Raw genomic sequence first — 19,090 nt, forward strand, 5'->3', positions numbered from 1 at the left:
CTTCTCGGGGTGGTCAAAGACTCCTTTGAGAAACTGTGGAAGGCCACGGACCCTCTCCCACCAAAAATGCACACACAAGCTTTAGCATAAGATTTCAGGGCTGCCTACAGTCAGTCCCAGGCCCTTAAGAACCCCTGCTTTAGGTTATAAATTCCTGTGGCAGAGGTATCAACTTCCTCTATACTAACTACATAATAAGTATCCGTCATCATTACCAAGAATAAATTGAGATGGTGATAACTACACCCTACTGGTCAGTTTTATTTCCCTAAAGCTTCTGAAAATTATTAATAATTTCGTGTGGCATAATAATTCCAAAGAACAATTCTACAGACTCAGCAAAAAAAGAAAAAAAAAAGGCTTAAGTTTTAGTTTGGATGATTCTGACTTCCATCTGTGTTCCCCAACCTTACGAATGTCACATCAGGACTCTGTTCCACTTTACCTTGTATTTCCGGAAAGCTGTCTGGACAAGCCTGGCAGCTTCATAGAGTTCCCTTTGCTCGTGATCAGACAGAGTCAGCTGAGCAAATTCATTCTCGACCTTTTCACTGGTAGATGCGCTCAGGAATTCCGACCAATCTGCTGCTGAGGGAAGGCTGGGTTTCTCAAAAGCTATTTCACCGACTGGGGAGCCAACAGGGCTCAAGCTGGTATTAGAAGAAGGGGTTAGAGGCTCGTTATATGCACTTCTGAAACAAGAGGAGACACAAGGGAGAGAGACCGGTGATTGATCTGCATGATCCATTACATAGTGCTGAGTAATGAGACAAGGGCCACTGTGAACTATTAAGAATATGCCTTCATTCAGTCCAGTAAGTTGCTAAACACATCCCGTACTTTAACTGTCCTTCAGGTAGTAAGTTCCTACCGAGTACCTATTATGAGTTTAGCGCTATGCTAAATACTAAACCCACTGAAGACGCTGCCCGGCCCTCGTGAAGCTTCAGGTGAATTGGGAGGGAAACATCACGGAACGTGACCTCACATGTGCTACAAGGGGAGAAAAGTCACAGAAGAGGTGAGGACGTGAGCAGGGACCTGAAGGTGGTGAAGGAACTTGTCCCAGTGTTTCCTTCCCGAGGTCTCCTGTTACAGAGCATTCATCAGCTCTAATTAGCCTCCCACGCCTCCCACTGAGCCCAGGCATTTACGGCGGTCCGTGAACCATGGTCTTCCACTGACCTGATCTGGGTGGCGCTCGGCAGACGATCGACATCGGCTAGGTACCTGGCCAGCCAGCTCATGGTACTGCTGATGGCTACAGTGTCTGCTCTTTCCAACACCGAGGGCTCCGTGGGCACAAAACTCTCCTGCTTGATTCGATCAGGTGTGGCTTCGATGATGTGCTCTGCCAAGGTCATCATGTTCACCTGGAATCCAGAGTTCACAGAAACACTCAGGTTAAGAGGGAATCTTAGACGGTATCCAGCCCCTCCCCCACCCCACCCACGCTTGGGAAGAAAAAACAAGGGAGGGCGGCCTCCCACCTCAATCCAGTGCACCCAGTATCACTGTAAGGTTTTATACAATTCAGCCAAATACTCTGAGACCTGACTCCCTCCAAATCATAGTCTGGCCAAAAACCGTTAGTCAAGTCTTAGAGGACTTCTGCCTTGTGCCTACTCTCTGCTCTCAGCTAGGATCAGCCATTTAATGACACTGTGACTGGGCAGTTCTTCAGCAAGTTGTCACATTACCATGGTGACGCAGCAGTTTACCTAAAGGACGGCCACCGCCCCCTTCCCCCCCCTTGGCCTTGCCTAGAGACCCCCAGTCCTGTAGAGGGCAGCAATGAGCCAATCTGAGGGGCCAGCTCATGGTTGACCCAAAGGAGTTAATCAATCCTCTTCTTGACCCCCCACCTTCCTGCACACTGAGAGGAGTCTGGACAACGAGACTCTACAGACATCTGCTGTGGGGTTTGGGGCAAAGTTTTGTTTTTTTTTTTAATTTATTTATTTGTCAGAGAGAGAGCGAGAATAAACAAGCTATAGTTAGGCTGCTGACACCTACACCCCAAGTACATTCCTAATAGAATTAGGAATCCTCAGAGCTTAGTCTGCACTGCCATGAATTTATTTTATTTTTTTATTTTATTTTTTTAAAGATTTTATTTATTTATCAGAGAGCGAGAGACAGAGGCAGGCAGAGGGAGAAGCAGGCTTCTTGCTCAGCAAGGAGCCCGATGTGGGACTCGATCCCAGGACCCTGGGATCATGACCTGAGCCGAAGGCAGACGCTTAACCGACTGAGCCACCCAGGCGTCCCTGCACTGCCACGAATTTAATTAAACTTGGAGATACAGTCTTGTTTTTAAAAGATTCCCTTGCATGTCTCTTGAAAACAGAAATTGAAATAATAGCAGTTTAAGTTTTTAAGTGAACTGGAAGTGTTCTGAAAGGATCTATACAAAGGTGACAAAATGCTTATCTTACAACGTGGAAGAACCTCCAAAACAGTATGCTAAGTGCAAGAAGCCTGCAAATGTTAGGATGCCATGTATATGAAATTTCCAGAAAAAGCAAAACTCTGGGGATAGAAATCAGATCGGTGGTTGCCTCGGGCTGGGAGAGGGGAGCAGAGCTGACCACAAATGGGCTTGGGAACCTTTCTGGGGGTGACGGCAGTGCTCCAAAGGGCACAGTGACATTCACCACCCGGAGAGCTGAGAGGGGTGAACTTCATGGGATGTGAGGTATACCTCATGAAGCTATTAAAAACAGTCATCTTGGGGCGCCTGGGTGGCTCAGTTGGTTAAGCGACTGCCTTCGGCTCAGGTCATGATCCTGGAGTCCCGGGATCGAGTCCCGCATCGGGCTCCCTGCTCAGCGGGAAGCCTGCTTCTCCCTCTGACCCTCCTCCCTCTCATGCTCTCTGTCTCTCATTCTCTCTCTCTCAAATAAATAAATAAAAAATCTTTAAAAAAAAAAAAAGTCATCTTGGGTAATTTTCAGATTTTCAATAAACAAGACGAGTTCTTGTAATAGGAATAAAAATGAAAAAGTCTTACAGCCTTTCTTTTCCCCTCCATCTAAGCCTCTTGACTTGTGACTCAAGCAGCAGGGAGTCCTAGCCTGATATCTTTTCCATGAAAGTATTTGAGTATTTTATTAAAAGCCAAGTGGAGTTTCTGGAGACTGAAGGCTATAACTCTACAGTCGCGCCCCAAAGGCCTTCATTTTATGAACACGTATCAGCGTGAGAACACCTCAACCTCACCACAGTGCCACACGCTGGCCTGCCACACACACGCTTTTTACCGGCAAGCTGCAAAAAGCAAGGAAATTTAAATGACTTGAAACAAAACAATAACATTCCAAGCAGCGGGACCTAAAAAGTCACGTCATCTGCTTCTAAATTTCTTGTATTGTGGTCAGAGAAGATAGCCTTTAAATGTGCAGCTTTGGGTTTTGTTTAAATTCTCGTTGTGTTCTAACATATGAGCAATTTTCATGAATGTGTCTAGGATATCTAAAAAAAAAAAATCATCCGTATACTTGCTAAGTGTATGAATTACACACATCTGCATAATTACATACAAGTATATCCTGCATTAAATCTATCACATATATTAAATATATCTATGAAAGCCACCTTTCTAATAGCTTTGTTCTGTGTTTTCAATCTTTTCTGTATCTACTCACTCTGACAAATTCTGAGATAAATGTCAGTCTCACACTATGATTATGAGTGTGGTGCCACATTGCTTTGTATTCACTGGTTTTGCTTTAGTATTCAGAGGCTGTGTTGTTAGTTACACAACTTTTTTTTTTTTTTAAAGATTTTATTTATTTATTTGAGAGAGAGAGAGAATGAGAGACAGAGAGCATGAGAAGGAGGAAGGTCAGAGGGAGAAGCAGACTCCCTGCCGAGCAGGGAGCCCGATGCGGGACTCGATCCTGGGACTCCAGGATCATGACCTGAGCCGAAGGCAGTCGCTTAACCGACTGAGCCACCCAGGCGCCCAGTTACACAACTATTGATGGGTTGTATCTTCTCCACAAATGATACATACATTACTTGCCTTAAATTATACTTTGTATCCTTTTTCTTCTTATACTCATTTGTCTGTTCTATCTTTGCCCATAGTTTCCTTTTCATTCTTTCTGTGTCATCTCATTTGGGTTCTGTCTTTTACAAGCGGAACATAGTATGTTTTGCCTTCTTTTTTTTTAATCCAATCTGAGAATCTTTTAATAAAATTGCCAGTTAGCAAAGTGGGAATGAATCATGTTCGAAAGTATTCCTATAATATTATGTTTTCTGCTTATTATTTCTGTTGCTTCACTTTTACTTTTTACCATTCCTGAACTTTTCCCAAATGGGCCCCAATTCCCTCTTCCCCCCTTCAATGACTTACAAATTCTGTAGTCTGTTTCTATGCAATCTATTAACCTGACATTTCTAACAAGCCTATTTCAGCCTACGCTTATCTATCAATGAGGTCTGCGACCTTCCCCAAGTAAGAGAGCTGCTTCACCTTCTTCGTTTCCTTACCTCCCTGGTTTTACTAAAATAATAAGAACATTAGTTCTAAAACAGGATTCCTCCTCTATTTCAAGCAACCCTTCCTAACAAGTGCCCTGTGTGTATAGTCACACTATCAGTAAGTCCTCAGATGCATCAGTTTTACTGGTTTATTGTCCACTCTTCCATGAACTCTGGCTCAAATTACTTCATTATTTCTTGAATTACTTAATTATTTTTCACTGTCATTTCTTGCATTTGGCTGAATATGTCTTGAGACTGTTGCTCTTAAGGTACCAAAATATTACTCTCTCGAGGCTCTGTGAAAATGTAAAGTAGAACTTCTCAGGTTATTTTGTATTTCCTGCACCAATCCTATTTTAGCAAAGGCCAACTGCTACCAAGCTCTGCTATCCGATGGTTATTTAAACTTAATCGAACTTATGTAAAATCAGAAATCCAGTGTCCTGAGTCACACTGGCTACATTTTCTGCTACGGAGACCACATGTGGCCAGTGGCTACCATAACGGGCAGTCAGTAGAGACACCGAACGTTTCCATCACTGCCCAGCGCACCAGTGAACAGCGCAGGTTTTCACAGTCGGCATGCTCATAAATACTGTCCTAGATTGCTTAGTATTGATATGCGGTGTGGCCAAATCCAGCCAGCTACCTGTTTGTGTAAATAAAGTTTTATTGGCACATAGCCACTCTCGCTCATTCAGTATCATCTAGGGCTGCCTTTGTGCTCTAAAGGCAGATTAAATAGTCACGACAGTCTGTATGGCCCACAAAAGCCTAAAATATTTACCATTTGGCCCTTGACAGAAAAACTTTGCCAACCTCTTGTCTAACAGGTTCTTGGATTTCCCTGGCACGCCTCCCCACAACTGCAGTGGTTGGCAGATAAATAGTGGAGGCCCCCCCTTTCCTATCTGTGCTAACAGCTGGGGTGGCAAGAAGGGGATCCTGGGATGAAGGGGAGCAGCTCAGCAATCGGACCTCTCCCTAGGAATGCCGGCCAGGATAGGGGCTCTCCAGGCCCCTCCCTCCTGTGGATTTTCTATAGGCCTAGAACCTTACTGAATTGCTCGTGGGACTTTTTTCTCTGTTACATTTGTTTTGGGTTATATAGGAACTAGGAAAGAGAGGAAGTCAAACTCATCCTCTTTGCTCATTTGGTCCTCCCCTATGTAGTATATTGAATTTAATGGAATTTGCCTGCTTAATAGCTTAACCTCCAGTTTACTGCAGTATATACTCTCTCAATCTATTGCAAGTTTAATGCCCCAATAGGATTCTGGAGTTTCTAGGTTTATTATAAGGACAGTCAATTATCAGCTTTAGGGATATTTCACTGCACCTCAAAAGCCTCATACCACATATGCCTTTACCAAGGCCACATGACAGCTGTGCTCATCATATCACTTAGGTCACTCAAATTCTATCCATAGGCCTCCTGTTGTAGTGATGACCGGGCCGTGACTCTGTTAAACTCGTACTTAAACAGGAAGTCAGTCCCCCCGGATGCAGGAGGGAAGCAGAAGACCACCGGAGGGCCCTGGGTGAGCCCCGAGGAGCTGGTGTTGAGACCCAGGTCGCTGGTGTTCAGGCCCTATTCAAACAACGTTTGAGTCACTGAATGAAAACATGGCCCACGCAAAGAAGATACTCCCACATTCTTATGCGTAAGACCGCACTTTTAACCCTCTGCTGGTGAGCAAATCACATGGCCTGGGGGACCGGCTATGAAGACGGCGGGAGGGACTACTGACGCCCCGGCCTCTGCAGGCTTACCTTGTCGACGCTTACCTGAATATCGTCCATGGGCTGTGAGCATTCTGCGCTCTCTGCGCTATCGCGGTAGGACCCCATCTCTGAATTCACCACCTCTCTGTTAGCCATCATCAGGACACTCATTGGTTCCCGTGGACGCACCTGTGAAGGTGCTGCATCCTTTCCTACACTGGTCCCCTTCGGATTTCCAGTCACCTGCACTGTAGACACACCAATGTAAAGATCTTTGGAATTCCACTTTACTACAGGCTGAGATCCAGAGGCTTGGAATCCTGCAGTCTCTGGAGTGGGAGGGGAGGTTTCCCGGATGCAGTCCCTCACTCCTTCACTGGGGCTGATTGTCTCGGGGACACACTGCTTAGAACTAGGGCTCTGCTTCCTGATATTTGGCTGTTCCAGGCTCAGTGCAGTGGAGAGCAGCTTCTCCTGCCTTGCCTGGAAGTACTCAGGGTTCAATTTATGCTTTTTGGGAGCTGGATAATCTTTGTGGCTCTCACTGCTGTAGTAATTAGAGGGTTCAGAACGAGGTCTTCTCAGCTCTGAAAAGTACAGTAGAAAGGATAGTCAGGACAGGCGATAAAATTAGGAATCCTAAAGAATTAACACTTTCTCTATGCCTGAGAGACACAAAGTGCAAAGCCGGAACTCAAGACATGACCCTAACATTTAAATATTCCCCAGCAGCATATACTGTATTCAGATAGTCCTCCTCCAAAATTTGTGTTTCTTTCTCGAAAGGACACAGATTTTTTTTTTTTTTTGCTACTTTCTGCATTTATTTTTGGGAGGGGTGGGGGGAGCAGTAGGCATTCTTACAGCTAAAAGAAAAATTGGAAACATGAAAACAAACAAAAACCAAACAAAAAACAAACCCTTAAACATATGTGAATATCCTATGGACTTTTCTGAGGGTAGCTGCATGAAAGCAAATGGGAAATCTGTCAAGTTCTGAGATGTAGTAATTTTGAATGTTTACCTGGATTGGTACTTGCAATAACGGTGACTCCTTTGGGTATTTCTGGAGAGCTGATGGTTTCGCTGTGCCACTGGGTCATCCAGCTATCCGTGTTAGGCTCTTCACTTGGAGGACAGTGTATTCTGGGGTTCTGCCCCAGCCGAGCCTGTTCATCTCTCTGCAGGTGCTCCAGACACTCGGCTAATTTCACATGACCCCTTGACCGGGCAATTCCCAAAGGCAGCCTTCCTAGAGAGTCAGGAATAGAGATGGCCCGACGGTCCCACTTGTATAGAACGACAGCAGCTTCTAAGTGCCCTAGAGCACATGCCCACATCTAAAAAACAGCAAAACAAAGCAAGCTTTCTCAGTACGGGTTAAAAAACATATTCCACTTTTGCTATTGCTGCCAACTGACAAATCGGCCCTTGCTGGCAATCTCAGTGGGGCCATAAAACATTACCATATCCCTATCCCAGTTAAGAAGAGTTCAGGAATAAATGAACCTATTCCTTACCAGAGGAGTACAGGAGAAGTGGTCCACATTCAACGGGTCAACTTCCAGTTCCAAATCAATGCTATCTGCATGCTTTGTGCTGTAAGGGATAAGCACCAGAAATTACTGCACAATGAATCAGTGTTCAAGAGAGACACCAGAATGTTATAAAACCCACAAAAATGAAACCAAAGCGGGCACCTAACATCCCTGATGTGAGGAAATAGAGCCCCTAATTTTGTAGGGTGGTTTGGACTGGCGGTCCAGAGGAAACAAAAGTACAATGTTTAGTTAGTACCCCAGTCCACATTTCTTGGGCAGAAGTTCATAAAATTCCCTTGGCAACTGTCCTCAGAGAAAGCCCTTTGCTCACAGGCCATGGTCACACTCACTGAATGACCAGATTTCTCTCCACCAGTGGAAACACTCAGGAGGAAGCTGCAAGCTGTTGAGCAAGGACGACCTCCAGCTGTCCACACCCCACCCTTACCGCCATTTGATGAGGGTCTGGATGAGGGTGGCGTAGCCCTGAGCAGCAGCCAGGTGCAAGAGGGTCATCCCGCGGAAAGTCTTTGAATGGATCAAGTGCTTGGACTTGGCCCAGCAGGCTCGGCTCATCATCTTCTCACACACGACAACCACACGGTTCTCGAAGCAGCTGCCCAGCGTCCCAGGGCCAGAAGCGCACTAGAAGGAGGAAGCTCGCCTTAACGACTGAGGACCAAGGGCCTCTCCCTGTCAAGTCAGCCTCTTCGGGTGGGAGAAACAAATGCTTTACGATTAGCCACCCACACTGGGAAACACCAAACTGCACAGAAACTGAGACTAGAATGTGCTTGGTTCAGCTCAGCGGCACGTGGCCACGCTCGTGGCACAGGGTCATTTTCCGTAACTCTGAGAACCCCAGAGTCTGTCTATCACAGCTGACACTCTGATTATGAACGTCATGCGGCTCCATCTTGGGGAAAGCGTATACCACTAAAAGAAAAGGTGCCACCAGCCTCCAGTTGAAGTACATGCTGTAGACTGTGGGCTGGTAGGAGAGCAAAGCAGGGTAGCCATCCCGGTTCTTGCATCCAGGGATACACCTGGACCTTTGCCTCCCTTGCTCCTCATTAGGAGAATTAAGTCACTTAGAAGGGGATTTTTTTCCCCCCAAAGAAACACTTTTAAAAATCCAATAACAATCCCGTCCTTTGGGGAAAGCGTTAGAGATCTTGAGAGAGAGATCACAAACGGGCGAGGGGCAGAGGGAGAAGCAGACTCCCCGAGGAGTAGGGATCCCATTGCGGGGCTCGATCCCAGAACCCTGGGATCATGACCTGAGCCGAAGGCAGACGCTTAACCAACTGAACCACCCAGGCACCTAAGATCTTGAAATTTAAGTGTTATAAATAACAATAGAGGCATACAGGAAAGAGAAATTCACGAATTTTAACTGTGGCTTTCTTCTCTTGATTCAGTGGTAAAGCAAGAAAAATAAAATCAAACTTAGTTACCTCAACAGTTTATCTGAGTCTCTGTGATGGCAGCTGTCTGCTGAACATCCCCCCCACATAAATGATACTTCTAGCCTGATTCTTGCCTCTGGAATTATTTAAAAAGTGTTTGTTTTTTTTCCAGTAATAAAGCCCACAAAATTCAATTACTACAGAAATATTGTTGCTTCTCATTGTTTTTTCACTTTTAGGTCCGGGAAAAAACGCCTACAAAAATGAAAAGGCAGGGGCGCCTGGGTGGCTCAGTTGGTTAAGCGACTGCCTTTGGCTCAGGTCATGATCCTGGAGTCCCGGGATCGAGTCCCGCATCGGGCTCCCTGCTCGGCGGGGAGTCTGCTTCTCCCTCTGACCCTCCCCCCTCTCATGCTCTCTGTCTCTCATTCTCTCTCTCAAATAAATAAATAAAAGAAAAAAAAAAAAGGAAAAGGCAGATGATAGATATAATGTCATCCTCACTAGGGCTCTTAAAAGAGCACAGGTGGGTGATCCCAACCTGCAGTAGAATGACCTTGACTCAAAAGGCCCAGGCAGAGCCGCCCCACATGTACCAAACAGACACATTGACAAGCTTATGGAAGTTATGGGTTAGTAAGCAAGGAGGGAATTTTTTTTTTTTTTTTTGCATTAACAAAAACAGCCACATCTTTATCATGAAAGGTGGACACAGGTGTGTATTGAAGCCAACCTGGGACTAGTCCAGGAATGATACCAGTACCAGACAAAGGACTTGTGACCCACTGCCTCCCTAATCAATAAGACACACACAAGACGAAAGGTGAAGGTCAACGCAAGCTGGTACCTGAGCTTGGCTTCCTCCGTTCCCAGTCCCGTTGCCCCCTCCACTGCTGCCTCCTCCACTCCCCTGCTTGTGCTGCTGGGACCCCGTCATCTCAGCCATCCTCCTTTCCATCTGCTCCAGGCGCTCCAGGATGGACATCCTGAACTGGTTATCTAGGGAAGAAGAGGGAAGAGTGAGGTCGTGTTCCGGAAGAAGAGCAGTCGACGTGGGGCCTAGTCAAGCCTGCAGGACTGCCATCAGCCTAACGGAACCACAGAGGTCTGTGCAGGCCAGACTTCCCCAGCATGGGCCTGAGCCTGACGCCTCCCACAAGACTTGCAGCATCTACAGTAGCTCAGAGTTCTCCACTAAAGGAATAGAAAATCCCTTTCTGTTAAAGTCCTGGTTCCACGTTCCTGGTACCCCAGTTCCTTGCCAAATTCCCCAATGGAAGCCTTGGAGAGATCGGGTAGGTAAGCCCCTAGAACAAATAAATGAAATGAGTACTATTTAATTTAAATCAGTGGAAGAAGGGAAGATGTGTGTGCATCACTGTGCATAAACAGTGTGTATAAATAAATTATATACACATATATTTTTTAAGACGAGTATCTGTTTTACCTAAACACTGGGGAAAAAAATATTTTATTTGCTGATCATTCACTGGTTGAGACCCTTACACATTTCCTTTAACATGTGACAGTCTTTTGAGACCAATACAACCAAGTGCTTCTCCTCTACATAAGAAAAACATCAGGCCATTACCGCTGGGGCTAGGATTGTAACTCAGAGAAGTCTGTGGTTCTGTACCACATTACTAAGATTAGACTCTCTCTCTCCCTCCACATTCGTGCATTTACACCCACATACGTGTCCACGCACCCATGCATATCACAATTTGGGTTGCATGCATACATAAGAAAAGGAGCTAAGACCATTATTAAAATCATTAGCACCTATATTTATTCAACAAATTTTAAATAACACTGTGTCAGATATTTAGTAGGAAACTGATCAGAAAAGGCCTCGTCCTGCTCTAGTAGGGGAAGCAAGCAGGATAATGTGATGAGGAACAATAGGGTGCGGCTAGAACTTAGGTAAGTCAGGAAAGGCGACACTTGAGTTTGACCAGAATGAGGAGCCACGTCTGCAAGAGCTGGGTGAGTTACTAGCAAAAGCAAAGGCTCTGAGGCAGGGCATTCGAGGCGCAGAAGGCAGGTGGCTGGACCACAGCAGAGAGGAGAGCAGAGGATGGAGCTGGAGAGGGGGCCAGGACCAGACAGTATGCAGTTCAGAACCTTGGCTGCGCTACAGAAGAGTCGTGTAGCTTTGAACAAAACCTTTAGTGCCTCAGTTCCCTCAGCTCTTAACTGGGGATGGTAACTGTACTTACCTCAGGGTTGCTGTGAGGATTGAGCGAGTTTGTGCAAACTTGAAGAACATATCAGTTCCACGTCATCATCATCTTCCAACAAAGGAGTTAAATGTCTCTAGGGATTGACTGAGCAGCTGTGACAGCCTATTCAGCCCCCAGATGGTTAATGGCGTAACTATTTTCAAAATGCTACCACCTGAATCACGAAAAGGAAGAACCCAGGACGGGAGTACTTGATCAGTGTACCTGGCCATCCTGACTATAAATCCTGACACCAGTGAGTCATGTTTATTGATTCTATAAGAAATAAAACAATGGGCGGGGCCGACACTTGGGGAAAGTTACTCATGTGCCAGTCACCGTTCTGATCACTTTACAAATATTAGCCCATTTACTCTCCACAATAATCGTGAGGTAGGTACTGTTCTCACCCTCTTTTCACAGAGGAGGAGACTGAGGCAAAGAGAACGAATCTCCCTGGCTCTGGGGCCTGGAGCTTAACCCTGATATGACACCAACAGAACCCCACAAGCTTCTCTTGTGGGAAGAGAAGACGCACAGAATTAGTGTTACCCTTGGAAAGAGAACTTTTTCCTTACAAGAACAAGACAGTAAATACCTGTTTCACAGGAAAATTTTCGAGACTGGCTGTCAAACGGATTCCACTTTACTAAGCCACAAAGCCAGAGGAGGAAGACTGCTGTTCAAAGATCGTGATACTATTTTCTAATAAAGTTATTTCCAGGAACCACACTAAAAGAAAAGTCCTCCCCCTTTAAAAGTGAAAGAGGACGTCTCTGTGCCCATTGCACACAAACACACAGATACAACAAACACCGAGGCCCCTGTGCTGAGCATCTCAGTGGCCTGGTCACCGATGGGAAGTTCCCTGAGTCTGTGTGTGAAGCACTGCGAATGGTCCTTGTCATCCTGTGACCCTCGTGCCTTCGGGGGTGGTACCAGAATCCTTATCCCATGCCCTCTCCCTTAAAAGGGACATTTTGCAGAATGCAGGACTCCGTTATGTGGAACCAAATGAAGACTACGAATCCTCCCTTTTAATTAGAGTTTGACTCCAGGTCGAATGGCAGTGATGCCCTGGGGCCCTTGTCCCTGCTTCTTCCCCATCATGCCCTGTATCTACTCACAGAAACTCGTGCAGTCTACGGAAACGGGGGAAGCTGCCGTAGCCACCTGCTGATGATTTCTTCTGCAAGCCTACAAATCCTGCACCTATTAGACGAGTGTTCAGAATCCATTTCACTGGTTTCGAGCACTTGTTTGGAGCCTGGTGGCCAGCACTGACCTCCCGTGTCACACACAGGGGCAGAAGGGCAGAGAGAGCAGTGTCCGGCTGTGCTCTGCCCGGGTGGGGTGCTGCAGGGTGCCTGGCCTGCCCCCGGCCCCAGGGAGATGGCTCTGTTCCGGCGGTTGCCCTGCCACAGTGAGGCCAGCCTCTTGCACGCGCCCGTCCCCCTGCCCAGCATGGACACTATGGGGACAGACCCTTCCTGACATCACAGAACTGGGCCCCGCGCACGGTGTCTCCAGATCAAAACACTAAGAGTTACAACCCCGTGGCTGCCACCGAGGTCCCAGCTTCTGTTCTGGGCTGTCTGTTCAGCAGCATCCCCATGGCTAACCGTGCAGTTAGCTCTCCCACGTTATTAAGCTGCTCTGAGAAGCACTTCATGAAGATACTCAGAAGCAATTATTTGCCTCTTAACAAAATTATATCACGCATAATGGCATCTCTGAGCCTCTCAACTCCAAAGGGGGAAGGTAGTGATAATTAAAATAAGAAACAACCTCAAATGGAAACAATTGAGCTGGCATCCCGGCGTGTATGGGCCTGTCGCACTGTGCTGACCGAGAATCACTGGAGCCTTCTGATGCCACTTCCTCTCCTCTGAGTGCGGCCAGGGTCCCGCTCTGGCCACAGAGCTTACTCAGATGGATGAAATGAGGGTCTTCACGTCTCCATTCCTGGCCAGTCAAAAGCAATGACCGTATGCTTGTTTTGGTTTTAGTTTTATGATGATGCGGAAACTACTGTAAAATATTTGGCACACGCGGAGCTATATTGCCTTGATTGTATATTATGTGTGGTCATGGGATAAAGGGAATATAATTATTAAGAAGCAAAGAAAATTTTTCTGATGTTACAGTAAAAAAGTTGGTATCAGATTGATTTATTCATGTACAAGTGTTTATTGAGCACCTTCTAGGTACCAAGCACTGGGGGTGACTTAAACATTAGTGAAGATGTCCCTGCCCTCGTTTGCTGGCCAACAAGTAATTTCTGCAGCCTGAATAAACTGGATTTTTGAATTAATATGTGGGAGGGAGGGGTGAGAAGAGAGAAAACAAATAATGTGTAGACCTAGGGGGCTGACAAATTTGGCCTCAGCTCTCACCCATGACATTTCAAACAAAGCCAACAGTGACTCAGCTTTGAGGGATTCCAAGCCCCATGTCCTTAGGACAGTCTGAGTGAAGCAACCAAACTACTCCTCCGTGAGCACTAGACTGCACAAAAAGCACGCCAAAAGTACCAGTTTCCACGAGCACCTTAGACTCCAGAGGCCCCAGCAAGCGAAGCCAGCTGTTCAGCTGGAGCTCCCGCCTGGCCATCCCCAGCTTTCCGTTCCCTTCTGGAAGGATTAGGGCTACGTCTGTCTCACTAAAACAACAAGCTGCTGCTTCCATAGAAAGGTTCTCCCACTCTTCCACTGCCCCTGGAGAAGCCACATTATAACTCCTGCCTCTGAAGCCTGGGGCCAGGTGAGGTCCGAACACCGGTTCACTTCTCCTGGAGGGGAAGCTCCAGGTGTGCGTGCGGGCGTCCCTCCCATGGCTGAGTGTCTGTGTGCCCTATAGCCACCGTGCTCGCCCCTCGCTGCCAACCGAGGCCGCCCTGACAGGAGGCTTCCGCTCATCCGGCGGCTCTCACACGCTAGGTGCCATCCGAAGCACCAGACGGATGGGTGGGCCCTAGTCCCAGAGCTAGTTCGTTTTACTTAGGAGGTGTGGGTAAGGCCCAGAGGTTGCACTTCTAACAAGTTCTCAGGTGATGCTGATGTTTCTGGTCCGGGGCCACATGCAGGAACCACTCTAAGACCCCACTTCCCTCCATAAAAATGAATCTTCTCTCCACCTGAGTGCTAGTTAAAGAATGGTCCAAGAACGCCCCTGCTCGAGCAGATGCGCAGGTTGCTGCCCAGGGTGGACACATGAGACACGACCTCACGGAAACCATGCCAGCTCCATCCACACGAGCTCTGTCAAAAACACTGGGTTGCTCACTTTCTTCTCATGGACACAGCCAATTAAGATCTGACAAAACTTGGAAACTATTTAAATTCCGCCCACCTGCACTGCCCTCTGTAACGAATCAGACACTACTTGGTCACTCCCATCGAATCTTACCTCCTCATTGCTTTCTTCTTCTCTCAGGTGACTAAATGCCATGTCTTCCCACGTGTCTGTCTGTGTGTCTCACTTGTCTCTAAAGCAGTCTATTTACCTGCACGGTTTCAGGGAACGAGGGCTTTTAACCACCACGCAGCAATTCCTTCCCGTGACATTCAAGACACACGCGCACATGAGCCTGCACCCCAGACAGAAAGTAATTCTGACGGCTCTGCAGCCACAGTCTGGCTCGTGATTCATTCAGCCTCTTCGTGAGCCCGTTCTGCACCCCTTTTTAGCAGAAGTGGCATTTTTAGACTGGGCAGCTGTGATGGAATAGGAGCATGGGAGTAGAGATGAGAGCTCCAGGTTTAATCCTGTTGCTGCATAATTTTCGGAAAATGACCACTTTGCACCCCAATTTTCTCATGTGTAAAGATGGGCTATCACTACCTATTGTTTTTGTGGGGATGAGATAAACTTATATGAAATTTTTTAAAGTGGTGGGGCTTTCTTCAGTCTGAGAAATTCTTGGACTGGGACCCAGTCATACCATGGGACTCTTTTATTAAAAAATGCATTTTAGGGGCATCTGGGTGGCTCAACCAGTTAACCGTCTGACTTTGGCTCAGGCCATGATCTCAGGGTCCTGGGATGGAGCCCTGCGTTGGGCTCTGTGCTCAGTGGTGAGCCTGCTTCTCTTCCTCTGCCCTCCCCATGCCCCCTCATGTGCTCACTCACTTTCTCAAATAAAATCTTTAAAAAATACATTTTTAAAAATTTTTGAATAATGTTAGATTTACAGACAAGTTGCAAAGATCGTGGAGCTCCCATAAACCTTTGCCTAGTTTGCCCTAACAGCAACATCTTACCTATCCATGGTACATCTGTCAAAACTCAGACACTCACTAGCATCACTACTGACTCAACCATAGACTTGAGTTAGACCTGCCGATGGAACTAAGGTACTTCTTTGGTACTGGGATCCAGTTGCGGACGCCATGCTGCATTTAGTTGTCCCACGCCCTCTGTATCCTGGGATGTGACAGTTTTCTCTGTAGCTCTTAGTTCCACAATGTTCACGGCTTTGAGGAACACTGGTCACACACTCTGTAGATGTCCCTCTGTTCAAGTTGTCTGATATGTTTTCTAACGGCTGGACTGGAGTTACGAGTTTCCAGGAAGAATATCAAAGAGGCAGGGTGCCCCGCTCATCACATAACATCGGTGGTATATGATGTCCTGCTGAGGTGGACCTTGATTTTTGGTTAAGGTGCTGTCTGCTAGACTGCTCTATGATCAAGTTATCATTTTCCTCTTTCCATACTCTATTCTTTGGAAATAAGTCAGTAAGTCCAGCCCACACTCAAGGAAATGGGAATAAAGCTCTACTTCATGGATGGGGGGAGTGTCCACATATATTATATGGAGTTCTCCTAAAGGGAGATTTGTCTATTTACTTTACACTTTGGCCATAATCCAATACTACGTTCGTTTATTGTGAGAACTGTCCCAGCTTTGGCCACTGGGAGCTCTTTCATGCTGGCTCCTGGGGCCCTTTGACGGACCCCCAGCCTCTTCCCTTCTTTTTCAGGCACTTCCTTACTTTCTGGCATTATAAGATGCGCTGGTTCATTTTTTATTTTCCCTGCCCCAGCCCTAGAATCAGCAATTTCTCTAAGGAGCCGTGGTTCCTTTTATTGGAGAATGGCATTTAGAAGCCAAGATCTGGGCGCTGGGTGTGCCCACAGCTGCTGGGGCATCACTGCTTCCAGGCCCCCTCAGCAGACAGAGCGAGGAAACCCATGTATGCAAACACATCTGTAATTGTTCTGTGTCTATCTGTACCACACTGAAATAAAGATTTTATTTATTTATTTGAGAGAGAGAGAATGAGAGAGAGCACATGAGATGGGGGAGGGTCAGAGGGAGAAGCAGACTCCCTGCCGAGCAGGGAGCCTGTACCACACTGAAATAAACGTGAGTCCATACTGACTTCTGGACCTCTAACATAGCACGGCAGTGTCCATCCTAGCCTTCTGGGGCGGGGGGGGGTACTTTCAATGTAGATAAGATGATGGTGGAAGTAACTATGTGTTATCTGGATATAATAAACCTATATACTAAATGCTGAAAAGAAATTGCACTGATGTATTAAACTACAAAAAAGAAATCTGTAAGTCTAATTTCTGTCATTCAAAAGTACAGGTACAGAACATAGCATAGTAGTTTATCCAACTACCTTGTTATACTCCAGTTCTTAGAGTTTCCCAACAATATTAGAAAACATACAGAAAAAACACTCATAATCCCAGAACAGCTTTGAGTATTACAAAGGTCAAGAAAAAGATAAAGAAACACTTCCAGCCAATCACTGGCCCGACGGTCAATGAATGGTTCACTGGGGCTTCATATCCCCTTTTCCTTTGCTGGGTTCACTGTGTCCCAGCCTCCCCTTAGGGGCTGTTATGCAAAGTGTCACATGGCACAGCAGCGGTCATGGGTCACCTCTTCCTCTCTGATAGGGATTCCCAATCCTCAAAGGGACTCATTTTAAAATGTCCCAAGTTAACATTTACCTAAAAACTTAAAATTCCTAAACAATACCAAAGTTTTAAAGACAGAGAAAATTTCATGAAGTCAGATTTCCCATAGTATGTTCTAAGTTTAGAAAGATTGGTGCTTGCTTCTATAAAAGTAGAGAATCCCAAGTATTTAAGGATCTGATGTAATAAAGTGTCTACATCAGGAAACCAAATACTAGCCAGACTTCCTAGGCTTTCAGCACTTAGCTGTACCTACTGTTGCCTCTAGATTACCTCTCTGTAAGTCCTGGAAGCTAATTAATTTCCAGGGCTGTATCGAGCAGTACAACATGAGGAAGTTTCAGACATTATATCAGATAATTAAGTTAAAAAAACTTAAGTCCCCCCCCCACACACACTTTGACCTACAAAATAAAACTGAAGCTCTTTGGCACGGCATAGAATGCTCTTGACCAGCTGTCTCAGGCTACTTTTTAGGGACTCTCTTATCACTCACTGTTCTTCAATCCACTGGGGGTTCACATGCCCTTGGACCTTTGGTCATGCCGACTTCTTCCTGTGTCCACCTGGTGAGTCTGCTGTTCTTCAGAGCGTGGCTCACACATCACTTCAGTATTATTACTGGACATCCATAGTCGACCAGTCCACATGTATTATTTCTAGTCCTCAAAATAATCAAAAGAAAGCTTTTCCTCTTCATTTGACAGATGAAGAAGTTGAAGTTCAGAAACGTGTTGCTTGCCCAAGGTCATCCTGCTTTTAAGTGTCAGGGCAGGGATTTAAACACAGGCTGGACTCCAGACCCACGTTCTTTCCACTATGCCTGGCGAACCTTCATGTCTTACCCTGTGTCCTAAGAGTACTTAGCAAATGAATGTAGAGTTGTTCTCCTACATGTGTACTTTCTACTAGGGAGCTTTTTGAAAGCAGGGAGCTTGTCTGCACCCTGGCACCAGATACAGAGTGGGGGCTCAGTCAGTGGAAAAGAATAATTATTTTCTAATTTAAGCCTCTTCTGGGAGCCAATTTATTGACGAGGTCATTAAACTCTGGGGCAAGGGCTCTGAGTGACCTCCACTAGCCGCCGGGACTCCAGGTGGCTGCATACCAATTAGCAGCAGCCTACGACTTGTTCCCATGGACAGAGTGGTCAGGATGATCAAAACCTAGCAGAAATGACTTGAAAGCACGTGAGTAATCTCTAGGAGTTTACTTGGTCAGCTGCCACTTCCTTTCGGCTCAGGGAAGGAAATTATGTACCTGCAGCGCATTGGTGCAAGACTCTGGCAAAGAAGCTGAGAAACACCTGACTTCTTTACGGATACAAACTGGATTTCACAGCAGTGCCGCTCTTCTCTATCCACTGAACTTCACATTATAAATTTTATATATTCCCACTTTTCCCTGGCAAAATGGAGTATTTGACACACACTATACCACCTTAACGGAAGGAGCCTATACTTCGTTACAAAAGTGCCTCACACGTCCATCAGGGGATAGGGTGCTGTATAAACGTGAAATTTTTATTGTCTTAAAAGAAAGATTTTTTAGAAGGCCTCATGAAGTACGCATGGATCTGAACGTCCGAAAGCCCGCTAACGAGTATCTGCAAACACGAGAACTTGTTGCTACAATTGCTTGATCTGAGCCACCTCCGGTCTTGTTGCCAGAGTGGGAGAAAAAGTTTTGCCTTGGCAGGTAAATGAATGAAGGAGCAATCGTCAAATACCACCTGCTATTTTAAAACGCGTTATTTGTAGCTC

General features: G+C 46.2%; 1 protein-coding gene across 1 annotated transcript in view; it reads right to left on the reverse strand.

The window, feature by feature from the left end:
* Positions 1-19,090, reverse strand: part of LOC118020052 (calmodulin-binding transcription activator 1) — a 642,738-nt gene that overhangs the window by 19,324 nt on the left and 604,324 nt on the right. Inside the window, exons 10-16 of the mRNA XM_035019893.1 lie at positions 10,017-10,168; positions 8,209-8,405; positions 7,740-7,818; positions 7,244-7,559; positions 6,283-6,806; positions 1,186-1,373; positions 446-692 (exon numbers count right to left, since the gene is read on the reverse strand). Of these exons, the coding sequence (XP_034875784.1) occupies positions 446-692; positions 1,186-1,373; positions 6,283-6,806; positions 7,244-7,559; positions 7,740-7,818; positions 8,209-8,405; positions 10,017-10,168 (1,703 nt within the window). The remainder of the gene's footprint in view (positions 1-445; positions 693-1,185; positions 1,374-6,282; positions 6,807-7,243; positions 7,560-7,739; positions 7,819-8,208; positions 8,406-10,016; positions 10,169-19,090) is intronic.

Source organism: Mirounga leonina, unplaced genomic scaffold (genome assembly GCF_011800145.1).
Source record: "Mirounga leonina isolate KUSES-001 unplaced genomic scaffold, KU_Mleo_1.0 Mir_173, whole genome shotgun sequence".
In the NCBI taxonomy this organism is placed as follows: Eukaryota; Metazoa; Chordata; class Mammalia; order Carnivora; family Phocidae; genus Mirounga; species Mirounga leonina.